The following is a 14,077-nucleotide window of genomic DNA, read 5'->3' on the forward strand; positions in this document are numbered from 1 at the left end:
TGTCCTCAAAGACTCTCGTCATGAACTTCTTTATATGTCATAGATTGGTTGGTGCTTGCCCCTAGCAACTCTCATCACAAGCTCCTCTCTTTCGCATATCAGTACTCCATCGATGCCAATGCTGATCCTAGTGAGCCCCCATCATAACTTTGCCAATCGAATTTGAATTCAAACCAGTTCAAATTTGTTTCCAAATATTTATAAGTCCAATAAACAGTAAAAGAACACCAGATTGCTCCTAATTGGAGATAATTTTATCTAAAATAAAATTTTAAATAAATATATGGTAGATTTATTTGGCCAGTTGCAATGATATGAGCCATATAAGATCAAAATTCTATTTTATTACTTATTGTATTTTTTTCATCATTGGAGGGTTTGAATTTTGATTTAGGGTTTAGGGCCAACGTAAAGGTGAGCATAATTTTACCATTTATGCCATTCCGTTCAATAAAATCGTTGCCATTACTGAAATGTTTATTATATATACTTTAATTGAAACTCAACATCGTTGGGGATGTAGCTCAGATGGTAGAGCGCTCGCTTAGCATGCGAGAGGTACGGGGATCGATACCCCGCATCTCCATATTTCCCTTGTTTACGATATTCAGTTTTTCGCTTCCTCTTTTTAATGAGGAAATAATTGGAAGAATTAACTGCAAGCATTGATGGACTCATTTGGGCTCATTTTTTCAGCTATTTTTCTTTTTAATATAAAAATTGATGTCTAATTTTATTATTTTGATTGTTGATGTTCTTTAATTTTAAATTTCTTTAAATTAATATTTTAATAAAAAGAACCTAATAAAAACACGAGGATTTAACGTGAAAAAATTCTAAACTGAAAAAAATCATGGAGTCATATCACACCAAGAAATCTATTATGATAACTTCAGAAAAATGATTTATACCTCACTTCTTTCTCACTCTCTCCTTACTTCTCTTCCCTCTTGTACCGTTCTAAATTTAGAATTAACCAAGAGATTTTATACAACAACCAAAGAACGAAATCCTTAATGAAAAATAAGAAAGAAAATTGCCCTGTCGGCTTCGCAGTGCTGTGACGCTAAGTTGGAGCGCCGCGATGCTCCCACTCTCTAATTCTAGCCTACACGACAGCACCGGGTTTGGAGCGGCGCAACGCTGAGGTGTGTAGCGCCCAACACTCCGCTTCTCTGTCTTTTTTCATCTAACTATACAGCACCATGGCGCTCATATATACATCATTGAAGGAGCTATACATAAAAAAAAAAAAGTGTAGAGGTACCCTCTGCAACCTCCTAGGGAGGTCAACAGGCTGAATTGAGGTCTGACAACAATACAATCCAATTGATCAACAAATTCAGATTCCACACATAACCAACAAGATAAATTAGTCAAGATTTTATGTTTATGAAGGATATTTATTCATATTTTGAGTGGATCTTACTAAGGGAAAGTTTGATTTTAGAATTATATCAATCTCCCACTTAAAGATAATTTTTTGTGTATTTATATTGTAAATCACGTATCTAAATACCAATGTATCTGCTCGTAATCATAAATGTCGAATTGGACGATATCATTGTAGCTCTTTCATTCTGAATTTGTTTCGGGTCTTTGATTTAAACTATTTTGGGCTCAAATTGAGTTGAATTTGGTGTTGTTGGGTTCGTATTTCCGAGACGCTCAGTTTGATTGTAAGTTCGCTAAAGTCGGAGACTCGGAGTTCAGATGGTCCGAAATTAAATTTTTGAAGCTTCCAGCCTGATTTTGCCTCGAGATTCATGCCTGATCAAGATAATTTTTTGATGATATATCAACAATTATTTTAATTTTTAATAAAAAGAAGTTTGTTGCGGGCTAGAATACATGCGGCGATAGAGTTAAAATTTTTCATCTCAGCGTTATACGGATATTCAACACATAAACATAAGAAAAATAAAACACAAGAATTTTTACGTGGAAAACCCAGGAAAGGGGAAAAACCCATGGGGCCTTGCCCAGCTGAAAAGATTCCACTAATGTTTGATTGGAGTACAAATAACTGATTCGTCACTAAAACTTAGGATAATCAAATTACAATAATCAACTCTCGGGTTGAAATGCAATTACAAACAAGGATCGGAGATCTAACGACGTTAAGTGGTCGAGCGGAATTCCTGAGTCTCTTGAAGGTCGGACAGAATTTCAATGTCGCTTGGAGATTGGGCAAAATTCTAACGTCACTTAGAAGTCGGGCAGAATTATGGCGTCGCTTGGAGTGCGGGTGGAACTCCAACATCACTTGAAGGTCTGACGGAACTCCGTCGTCACTTAGAGTTTAGGTGGAACTCCAACTTCACTTGGAGGTCGAATGGAACTCCAGCGTCACTTGGAGATCGGATAGAACTTCGGCATGGAGGTCGGATGGAACTCTGGTGGTGGTCGAGGAGGAGCTTCTTCCTTCATTTTTCTTCTTCTTCTTGCTTGGGTCCCCTATTAAGAGAAATGAGGGGCAATTTATAGTTCTCTGAGGATGACATGGCCAGTAAATAGGAGGAAGATTATGGGTAAATTGGGAGTGGTTTGAATGAAAGGCTGACGTTGATCCCTTAATCGTGGACCGTTTATCAAGCACTTGAAGGCTCTAATGATATTAGAATTTGATGATATTGGGCTCGTTGGATTTGTCTCGTCGAGCCGCTCAATTCAATTATAAGCATGCCATATTTGGAAACTATTTGGTAATCCAAATTATGGATTAAACCTTCTGAATGTGCTTCGGGTCATTGATTTGAACTATTTTGGGCTCGGATTGAGTTGAATTTGGTGCCGTTGGATTCGTATTTCCGAGACGCTCAGTTCGACTATAAGTTCGCTGAAAAATTAGAGTTCAGATGATCCCATATTTACTTTTTGAAGCTTCCCACCTTATTTTGCCTTGAGATTCGTGCCTGGTCAAGATAATTTTTTTTTATGATATATCAAAGTTCAATTTTTTTTTGTTCAAAATTTTATTTCATAACACGTTTACGTACTTTCTCTCCTTTTTTTATTATGATTTATTAGAAGACATCTTTCCTTTCCTTTCCTTTCTCCTCAACCCCCATTCTCTTTATTTATTTATTAATTTTTTTATTTTTTTTTCTCTTTATTTAATTATAGCTTTGGAATGCAAGGTTTTTTCACCCTCATATCAATAAGAAAACTATCACGCTCTCAATCGACATGCATTTTGGTCCAAAACTTTTCTAATATTTTAATTTTCTTGTTCCCTTTTTTTCGCTTTAGTACATAAATTTGTTGTGGAAAACATAATTTAATTATTTTGATTGTAAAAAATAAATAGTGAGAAAATAAAAAAGAAAGAAGTAGTAAATTTTGGTTATTGTCTGAAAAGTAAGATAAAGGTGATGCACAAAATTGTACAAATTATAGAAGAATTAAGTTAATATGACATACTTTAAAACTATGGGAGAGAGTTATGGAGCATAAGCTACGATGTGATACTAATATTTCTCAAAATTAATTTGGATTCATGCCGGGTAAGTCTACTATGGAAGATTTGCATTTATTGAGAGTTTTGATGAAGAATTATAGAGAAAATAAGAAAATCTCTATATGATATTTATTGATTTAGAGAGAGCATATGATAGTTCTAAGAGAAGTGGCATGGAGAGTTCTATAAAAGAAAGGGGGAAATAATGCTTATATTCAAGTTATTAAGGATATGTATATAAGAGATATTACTTGGGTTCAAACACAAGGTGGTTTGAACAAGTATTTTCCTAATTTTATTGGATTACATCAAGGATCAGCCTTAAGACCATCTTTTTTGCTTTAGTTGTGGATGTTCCCACAAGACATTTACAAGGAGGTTGTACCATGATGTATGTTTTTTGTTGATGATATTCTTGTTGATAAGACTAGAGAGGTTGAAGGTAAATTTGAATTGTGGAGGTCAACCTTAAAGTCTAAAAGTTTTTGTTTTAGATATATATATAGTGTAATTTGTGTAGTAATAGATTTATTGGTGGGGATTATGACTATGGATGATCAAGTCATTAATATGAGTACACATTTTAGATATCTTGCGTGATATCTTAGGATTTAATTTGGAAGAATTATCCATTTATCTTTTAATAAATAACTAGAGCTATATAATATCATCTACCAGTAATAAATAATAAAATATATTTTATAATTTAAAATATTAATTAACACATATATATTTAATCCAAAATAGAATCATATCATAACTATTTTGTTATGAGTATAAAAGAATAATTATAATACAAAGAAATAGAACCTAAAGAATCCTAACTAGCCTCACACTTTTGCTCCCCTGTTCTAAGCTGAAATCATTTCACCACATATAATGAGCTTAAAAAGCCTAGCATGCCACCAAAACTTACAACTGAAATCACAGAACGACAAAGGAGCAATATGCATGTCAACGGTCAAATCATAGTAGTTGTATCTAGATGATTATCGAATCAATATTAGGGGTGTCAATTTCGGGTCACGGGTCGGGTTCAGGTCAAACCCGAAACTGACCTGACATTATTCGGGTTAACCCGAAACCCACCCGCTTCAACCCGACCCGACCCAGCTAGTAGCTTAGGTTTGAGGAGGTAAAGGATGGCGGGTTGGCAGCAATGACTGCAGCGGCGGGCGGCCGAGAGGGGCTACGGCGGCAGAGGTTGGCTGTGGAATTAGTCTGGCAGAAGCTGCGGAGGCGAAGGATGCTTGAAGCCAACGGCGAACAGGCAGAAAGTCTGTTGACGGAGAACAGGTGGAGTCGCAAACAAAGCTCACGGTCTCACGGACGATGCGACTGACGCCCTTGACCCGGACAAATGACGCAACTTGGCATCTGGTATCTACCATCTGAGTTCTGACGCGACAAACGACGTGACACGACGCCACAGATGGACTCGATTGATCATTTGAGCGGGAGACTGTTTTACAACTGGGTCAAATTTGGTTACTATAGGGTTTCCGGGTCAACCCGAACCCGACCCGATTTTACAAATGGGTCGAAATCCTGAACCCGAACCCGAAATTTTTGAGTCGGATTCGGGTCGAGTTTTCGGGTCGGGTCAAATATTGACACCCCTAATCAGTATAGAAACAGTAAAAGCTCACACTCCTGCTCCCCTGTCATAATAACATGAAATCATTTAACCACATTTAATGTATCTGTCCTCACAATCTCTCTTAATTTATCATTAGCTTTCTCTGTTATGGCGTTTGAGAAAAAAAAAAAGGCAAAGGAATTAAAGTAAAGTTATAATGCGTTTAGATATTTTAATTAAAAACAATAATTTAATATTATATAATTAATTTAATCAATTTCATTATAGCACTTTAAAATTATATAAAAAAAAAATTCATGAAATAAATCATTTTATAAAAAAATATATGTGAAATTGATTTGCAAAATGGACACGAAAAGATTTTGAAATTCTTACTTGTAATTACATGTCTAATTTCTTAAGGATTTTTTTGTGCAAAAAAATTACGAAAAAATTCATGTAAATAAAATATTACGATCAAAATACTATGATGAAGACGAATTACGATTTGGAGTTATAATGTCTCCAAAAAAATTGGCAAAATTAAAATACGGGTTATTACATTTTCTGTCTAACATTCAGTGTAACAATCTGAATTTTTGAAAACAATTGAAATGATAAATGTTTGAATTGCAGTGCAATGAAGAGAAGAAGAGAGCTGATTTTTAGTGGTTGGATCGCTTTTGCGCTTTTATATAAATTTCGCATATCATTATTGATGAAATTAATCCTATCTCTATTTTCAAATATTTTGATTTTAATTGTTTGATTCTCACCATAATTGATTTTATTGCATTTTTCACAAATTTATTAACCTTTTAGTACACAATTTTTTATATTTTATTGTACTGAATATTTAGGGAATTATGACTGTAGTATTTATTAAATTTCATGAGGTAAAACAAAAATTACTATATTTTCATATTTTGTACTATTTCTATGATTGAATAAGTAATATTTTTATTATAAACATATTATTAATACAGATATTGAAAGTGAATGTGAATATGCGGTTGATATTTGTTGATCACTATTATTATTATAGTATTATGATAATAAGATGCATAGAGGTTAGTGCTATCTTCTAATATGGCAGTGTTTTCAATGTTGACAACAAGGGTACAAGGAAGTGGATTGTTTACAGAGATGAAGAAGTAATTTAAGAGCATGATAGTCTAGGCAGATTGAAGGATAGAAGATTGTAGGAGTGCGAGCATATATTAAACGGCTGGCAATATAGCCTGATGATAGAGTTGTCAGTGATAGTCAGAGTTTGTTGCACTGACATGACTACTCTAGTAATGCTACGTTTTCACAACTCGCAAAATTTGGAAGATTGGCTTCAACTTGTGAGTTCTATTGGTAAGAAATTTGTTTGAATGATTGAAATTGAATGTTGCATTTCATGCATAAAGTGAATGACCTATAATAGAATGAATTGTTTGACTGTATGATTCGATGAGTTTTTTTTTAATTTAATTTTGATTTTATTTGAGTTTTGATCGTACAACTTTATTTTATATTGATTCTTGTGTCTGAATCCTTAAGGGAAATATTAGGGCGACATTTTTTCTAAGATGGGTAGATTGTAACAATCTGAATTTTTTAAAATAATTAGAAATAGAATAATTTTAAATTCCTATTTGAATTGCAGCACTGTGGAGAGAAGGGGGGAAAGCTGATTTTAAGCGGTTAGATGCCTTGAGATTTTGTAGAAATTTCTCATATCACTTTAGGTAATTCTAATCCTATATCTGTTTTCAAATATTTTGATTCTCCCCATAACTGTTTTTATTGCATTTTCTCTGAATTTATTAAACTTTTATCGCATAATTTTTTATATTTTATAGTATTGATTATTCAGGGCACTTTCCCTGTAATATTTGATGAATTTCATAGGAAATGTAAGTTATTGTATTTTGTACTATTTCTACTGATTGAATAACCAATATTTTTACTGTAAGCATACTGTTAATATAAGCATTAGAAAAAAATGTGGGTATGCGCTTTAGTAATAGCTGATCGCTTTTATTGTTATAGTACTATGATGATAATATGTGTGAGGACAAGTAAAATCTAGTTTCACTGACACTAACTGGAAACTGACTGACATGTACAGGATGGTGGGTCTACTAGCTTTTCTTTAAATATTATAGTTTTATGTTATATTTTAGTTATTCATGTGATACTGATTGAGAGTTATAAGGAGTTATTATTGTGCCGACGGACAAAGAGTGGCGACTCTGTTTTCTAAACCAACGGGATATTGATACTTATTACTTCTTATTGAAAAAATATCAATTAAGTCGGGACTTCTTATGCATGTTATTGAGGCATTGTTCCTATTATTTTACTACTCATGACGGTAATTTTCTTGTTCTGCGATTTACTTGACTTTTTGTGTTTTATCTAAAGAGGCTAAAACAATTAAGATTGTTGCTCACTCTATCAACTTGATCTCCTACAACAACAGTGCCGAATTGAACATACTGTACATGTACAAATCAAACTAGCTATAAATTTGAAAGTGTTATCTAGATTATGATATAACATGATTATTTGTGCAGTTTATCTAATTGTTATTTGTTTGGTTACCCATTCTACCATTGCAAGGAACTTTGAACAGCAGGTGTCCATGCTGTTTTAAAAACTCTCAGGTATCTCATCTCAATGATTAACAAACATTGGGAAATTTGAAAATTGGCCGTTAGTACCAAGCAAGAATTACTCATACTAGTGCACAGTGTTAGGCTGATGTATTATTGAACTTCGCATATGTTGTACTAGCATCAGCTGCACCATAACCCCTCACATTGAAAGTTTTGATTAGTTTTATAGCTTTTTGAGAGACAAACTGGCAGAGAAAGCAGCAAGGAAGGACCTAGAACATACACAGGTTTGTTTCATATTGATGTTTTGCCTCTTCTGAACAAGGTAGATCATTTGCAGCCTTCCTGCTAAAATGTAGCTCAGCAGTGTCTATTGCAAGGGAAGGAAAAATTATTCTGTGCGGATGCCGAACGTCATCTGTTGACCAATCAGAATGCATTATGTCACTCCTTCGCTCCATACTGCGGCTCGGTACCGCTCGGTACTACTGACATGGCTGCACATGATTCACCTCCGGACGTAGAGCTGTGTTCGGCGTCCGCATAGAATAATTTCTCCAAGGGAAGGCCCTTGTTGGAGAATGGCAGGTTGGTGGTTCCTGGTATATCTCTTAATGCAATTCCATGATCATGCCATCCTCAGAATTTGATTCATCTTGAAAAATATGTACAAAATCCTAAAAATATTATCAACTGACCTCCAAAATAGTAGAATACATTATCAGGTTTTAAGAAAAAGGAAAAAATATTTAAATATAGACTTCAAACCCAAGAAAGTATAAACAAAAGGGAGTGAAAAGAGGCCTGGAAGCAACACGAAATATAGTTGCGAAGGCAAGATTAGCAATGGCATGAATACATTGATAGCTACTTAATTGATGCCCCACCAGAAAGGTGTTGCATTGAGTGCCTCTGCCTCCTTCCATTAAATGAACTCATGAGCTTTTCCTGAACACTACAGTGCTAATAAGTATTTGAAGAATTCTGAGGCTTCCTCTATAGAACAAATTATAGCTTAAATTTTTGGTGCACTGGCTCTGTATTGTTTTGTATTGATACTAATAAAATATCAATACAGAATAATACAAAATAATGCAGAATAAAAAAAGGTACATTCTTCAGCTAACTGTCTCTTCTCAAGATCATCATGATCTTACAAACACTAAAACTAGAATTAGACATACAGATAGAAAGAAAGAAGAAAGATTGTAGATATTCTTATTTAGACATGGAAGTGTCATAATCAGTTGTGAAGTGGATTGGGGCCGGATGGAACTAGCCTCTTCTCTATCCCATACCTCTCATCGATCTCCTCGAGCGGAGGAGGCTGCGGCGGTGGCTGGAAATGTGTCGACGGCGAGCTTCTTAGCAAGAAAACACCTGAATTCTCCTTTCGACGAGCTTCTCTCGAAGCAGCCATAAAGGTCCCTGAGAGAAGGAAGATGAGCATGAAGAGAAGACAGAGAGAAGTAGTCCTTCTAATTCCTTGCATGTTCTGAGAAGGAAAAAGAAAAGGGATATAGAGAAGTGAGAAGAAAAGTAGCAATTGGTCTTTAAAAGGCCATAAGAGGGAGCCGAGGTTTGTTCCTAATTTAAGTGTGAGTAAATAAAGCTGAACTTTGTGTTAGCTTGCACAAAATGGTTGGGTTAGGAGCTAAAATGATCAGATGGATGAGAGCCTTTGATTTATATGAGATCATGATCAAGAGGTGGGGCTATGTTTTAAAGTTTTGATTAAATGGTGAAGAGAGGAGACATGTGAACTCAAGTGCTTGCAGTAATGTTAGAAAGAGAAGAACTAAATAAGTAAATAACCTAGGAACTTTATACGGCACTCAGTTCTCCCATGGCAAACCCAAAGGGTTTTTTTGCTTCTATCATTTAAGTGAAGAACTTAATACAGCTGTGATGAATTTTAGTCAAGTCTCCAGTTTTAATGTTAAGTGTTCAAGGATCTATAAGAGCTGAAATAATTGTGATTGTGTACTATATGGACATGCCCTGATGCATTTGACCTCAAGAACTAGCTCGATGGTACATGTCCGCTTGCAGCATTGTTATGTTGCTTAGGTTTTGTTTGGGATGACTTTCTTATTGCTTTTTAAATCAGCTTTCTAGTACAAAAAAAATTTTTAATTGAAAAACCGCTTTAAATAGCAGTAAGAAAGTCATCCAAACGAAAGCTTAAACTAGTACTATTGTGACCATGCCTACAGCTTGCAATTCCAAATCTTCTGGTCTCTACCTTTGTCATTATTATTGGTTGGGATTTTCCGTGACTTGGCTTGCTTGTATTTCATTCTGATTCTTTCATCAATTCATCAACTTAGACTAAATCACACAGCCCAACGTATATAGCATATCAGAACTAAACATTTGAAGGCCTATATGACCCAAACTAATCCAAAATGAATATGGTTGATTCCCAGTCTTTGTTAACTACATCCTTCTGTTAGAAATCCACAAATTTCTATGCCATTTGTCATGAAATTTACAAACGGCATAATCTCAAACATGGTGAAAATAAACTAAGGCTTCATTTGGGACGACTTTCTTACTACTTCTTAAAGTAACTTTTTAGTACAAAAATTAAAATCTGCTTTAAGAAGCAATAAAAAAACCGTCCCAAACGAAGCCTAAATCTTAGATTTTTCCGTGGATCAATTTCTTTCTTCTCTTTTGGACACAATATTCTCCTGTATCTCATTGATTTGTACATTTAGGCGACTTCGTTTGCTTGTTCTCTTTGTTAATATCAATTTAATGTATCTCAATCCAAATAGTGGCTTACATAAGAACAAATGATTTGTTGGCAATCAGTATTAATACGTTAAACTTATTATGGTTTTGTACCGTTGCTTGTATTTTTGTTTTGTCAAATTGCAATTACTTGTCTATTGGAGGACAGTTGAACAGCCAGTCTGAGGTCATTTTCCAACTAATTATGCTACTTGATGATTATTTGCTAACCCCACCGTTTCTAAAAAAATGCTGCAATTACACCTAACATACTATGAGCAGAATTTTCTCTATTACGAAAAAATCTGGTTGAACAGTTCTTCTATACCCTCTCTTAGTATAAGAACTGCACAAGAAGATGAACAATTGAAACATTCAAGATTGGAAAATTAATGTTAGCTTCAAGAAAGAAATAATAATAATAAAACTTTGTTCAGAATTGCAGGGACATATTGAACGAACAGCTGTTTAGGGCTTCGTTTGGGGCAGCTTTTTTAATGCTTTCTAAAGTAGTTTTCTGATACAAAAATTTCTAGTTTAAGAAATTTTTGTACTAAAAAACTGCTTTAAAAAAAAAATCATCGCAAATGAAGCCCAAGGCTTCGTTTGGGACGGCTTTCTTAATGCTTCTTAAAGCAGCTTTTTAATACAACAAATTTTTAAACTAAAAAATTTTGTGTTTAAAAGCTGATTTAGAAAGCAGTCTCAAACGAAGGCTAAGACTTCATTTAGGACGGCTTTCTTAATACTTCTTAAAGCAGTTTTTTAGTATAAAAATTAAATTTTTATACTAAAAAACTGCTTTAAGAAGAGGTAAAAAAGCCATCCCAAATGAAGCCTAAATCTTCAAAACTGAATCTTAAGCATTCTTCATAAATTTGAAATAGAGAGTTAAGAAAATCGATCATTAACAAGCTCATATCAAAACTATGGAGACCAATATTAATATACAATTTGATCCAATGAGTCACGCAATAATATTTTACATTGACATAACCAAATCTCAAGTGTTCACAATCAACTAAGAAAAAAATCTCCATAAAATCATTAAAAAAAACAGTAAATCCTGGTACTATAATCTCAGAACAAAAAATCAATAAAAAAATCTCTCACATGAATTCAAATAAATGGCAGATCAGTAGAACTAACAACCGCTTCTATTAATCACCTATAAAAGAATAATATGCTTCTTCAAATTAGAAAAACAACTGAAACAAGACTTCATTTCAGCGCTCTGCTTCACATCATGAATGCTGCAAATCTGCTACTTTCCTGAAAAGCTGTAAACTTTTTTTCTTCAATGCTTCTATTAGAATCAAAACTGTCACAAATTTCATAATCTGAAGCAGGAAGGTTGAGATCCAGTGAGTTCAGCTCTGAATTCTTCTGCTCAATCTCAATTACTGCCGCAGAAACAGTGGCAGCCGAAGCTGCAGAATTTCCTGCAATCAAATGTGATCTCTTATGACCACCCAGAGCTTGCCCTGAAGGAAAAACTTTTGCACAAATTGGGCACTCATAACTTCTAAATTTCTGAGAGATAAGATTTTCGGCAACCGCTGCTAAAACAGAGGAAGAATCCACTCTGATCTTTTTATGGCTTGCACAGTGGCCTCCTAGAGCTTGATAGGAATGAAAGCTTTTGTTGCAGCTTGCGCACTCATACTTACTTCTCTTGCTAAAATTCTCAATTCCAGCAGCGAAATACCTTTTTCTTGATTTCCTCGTGTTCCCAGATTCAAAAACAGAAGCAAAATTCACATCTTCCTTGAATTCAGCTTCATCATCATCATCATCTCCGATATGAAACCCAGATTCAGAAGGAAAGGGGTCAACTTTCTTGATCCCAATCTTCAAAATATCAGATTCAGATCTCTTCACCTCATTTCCGTCTGAAAAAGAGCCTGCGTCTCTCGAGAGCATCATCAGACACATGGCACCATACTCTGGTGAGGAAGGTGCCGGGGAAGAAGAAGCAGAGATTGCTTCAACCAGCTTTAATCTCATTCCCTGTCTCTTGTTTCTAGGCTCTTTGCATTCTGTTATCACCTCCAGTTCTTCTTCTTGATCATCATCAACTCCAGTGCTCCATGTCTCTTTCTCCTCCAGCTCCACATCCTCATCATCAAACCACCGCGATTTTTTCGGTTTCTCTCTGAGTCCATATCTGCTCTCCGAGCTTCCCTTGGAATTGAAGGAAGATTTGGTCATGATATGAGACCTCATATGGCCTCCAAGGGATCTACCATTGGGGAAAGCTCGTTTGCAAATTTTGCAGAAGTGCGTTTCCATGGAAAGAAACAGGGGAAGAGAGAAGGACGTGAGAGAAGAACAGATTTTACTCAAATAGGTTCTAGTAATCTGGAGAAATTCGTATCTGTCTTGTTGTTTGAATCGATCTGATACGAACACATTTGGTTTTTGATGGAAAACAATCTCACGCGTTTCAGTCCTAACTCTGCTCAGCTTCTTGTGTTCCACTGTTCGAGAGAGAGAAAAAAAAGTAAGAGCCAGCGAGCGAGAGAGAGAGAGAGAGAGAGAGAGACCGGTGGATTTCAATATTAGAGAGTTGCTTTATTTGGTGAGGAGATGATGGAGAGGAGAAATTCGTGCATGGAAGCGAAGTTAAAAGGGTGAAAAGAGTGAAGAGATGAGATAAGATGATGGCACGTGTACAATACTAAATATATCGGACGGCCTACAACAACTTTCGCGATGCGCCGATGCCTGCAGAAGCGCTGAATCGTTAGGGAAGCCGGAAGCCCTCGTAGGGGAAGGAAATTATTAAGTTGGAACCAATAATAGGCGGACAGCCAACCATAAATAAGAAAATTTGTTCGAGTTTAATTTTAATTTTTATTATTATTATTATTATTATTATTTTTGAACTGATTAAGGTAAACTCATAAACACCATATATAATGTCGGAGCCAAGATTTTTTATCGGTGGGACATAAAATTTTGAAATTAAAAATAAGCTCAAGCTTTTTCCATTTTAGCTTGAAATTGACATTATGCTTTTAATTTTATTATTATTATTAATCATAAGATGATAAATTATATGATAATGAAAAAAAAAATTATTGTAATGCTCATTTAAATTAATTTCAACACAAATTTATTTAAATTATATATTATCGTATTAATATATTTCAAACACTCTTCTACCATATGTTTTCATATCTAATTTAAATAAAAATATAACTAAAAAATATTTTACGAGCAATAAATATATAAAAAAACTATATCTTATTATTATAAAAGTATATCAAAAATATATAAATATATATAATAAGTATATTTTAAGCTACTTAATTTAATTTTAAATATTATAATTCTCCTCTAATATAATTTGTCGGCTTTATATAAATCTCCAATAAATTAGAATTTGAGTTTAAAAAAACATTTATGAAAAATTTAATTAAAAAAAACTTTGATGTGGAGATGAAGATAGAAAAATAGTCTCACCCCTCATGGAGAGAGAGAGAGAGATACAGAGAGCAAGAGAGGCTAGTGGAGGAGGTTGTCATCTATAAAAATAAAATGACAAGAGAGAGAGAGAGAGAGAGAACAACATCAAGCCTTTATCCCACTACGTGGGGTCGGCTACATGAATCCTTTTTCTCCATTTTGTCATACTAAAAGTCAAATTCTCGTTTAAATCTAATAAAGAAAGGTCATTCCTAATAT

General features: G+C 34.4%; 1 protein-coding gene and 1 non-coding gene across 2 annotated transcripts; one reads left to right on the plus strand and one right to left on the minus strand.

Moving 5' to 3' along the window:
* Positions 1 to 513: 513 nt before the first annotated feature.
* Positions 514 to 586, plus strand: TRNAA-AGC. Its single transcript has one exon. It is a non-coding gene; the product is annotated as a tRNA-Ala (tRNA).
* An 11,040-nt stretch (positions 587 to 11,626) lies between these two features.
* LOC110098145 (zinc finger protein ZAT4-like) lies at positions 11,627 to 12,679 on the minus strand. The gene has a single exon (XM_020824874.2). It carries the CDS (start codon positions 12,677 to 12,679, stop codon positions 11,627 to 11,629), a length of 1,053 nt encoding a protein of 350 aa, XP_020680533.1.
* Positions 12,680 to 14,077: the final 1,398 nt, after the last annotated feature.

Source organism: Dendrobium catenatum, unplaced genomic scaffold (assembly GCF_001605985.2).
Source record: "Dendrobium catenatum unplaced genomic scaffold, ASM160598v2 fragScaff_scaffold_842, whole genome shotgun sequence".
NCBI classification, from domain to species: domain Eukaryota; kingdom Viridiplantae; phylum Streptophyta; class Magnoliopsida; order Asparagales; family Orchidaceae; genus Dendrobium; species Dendrobium catenatum.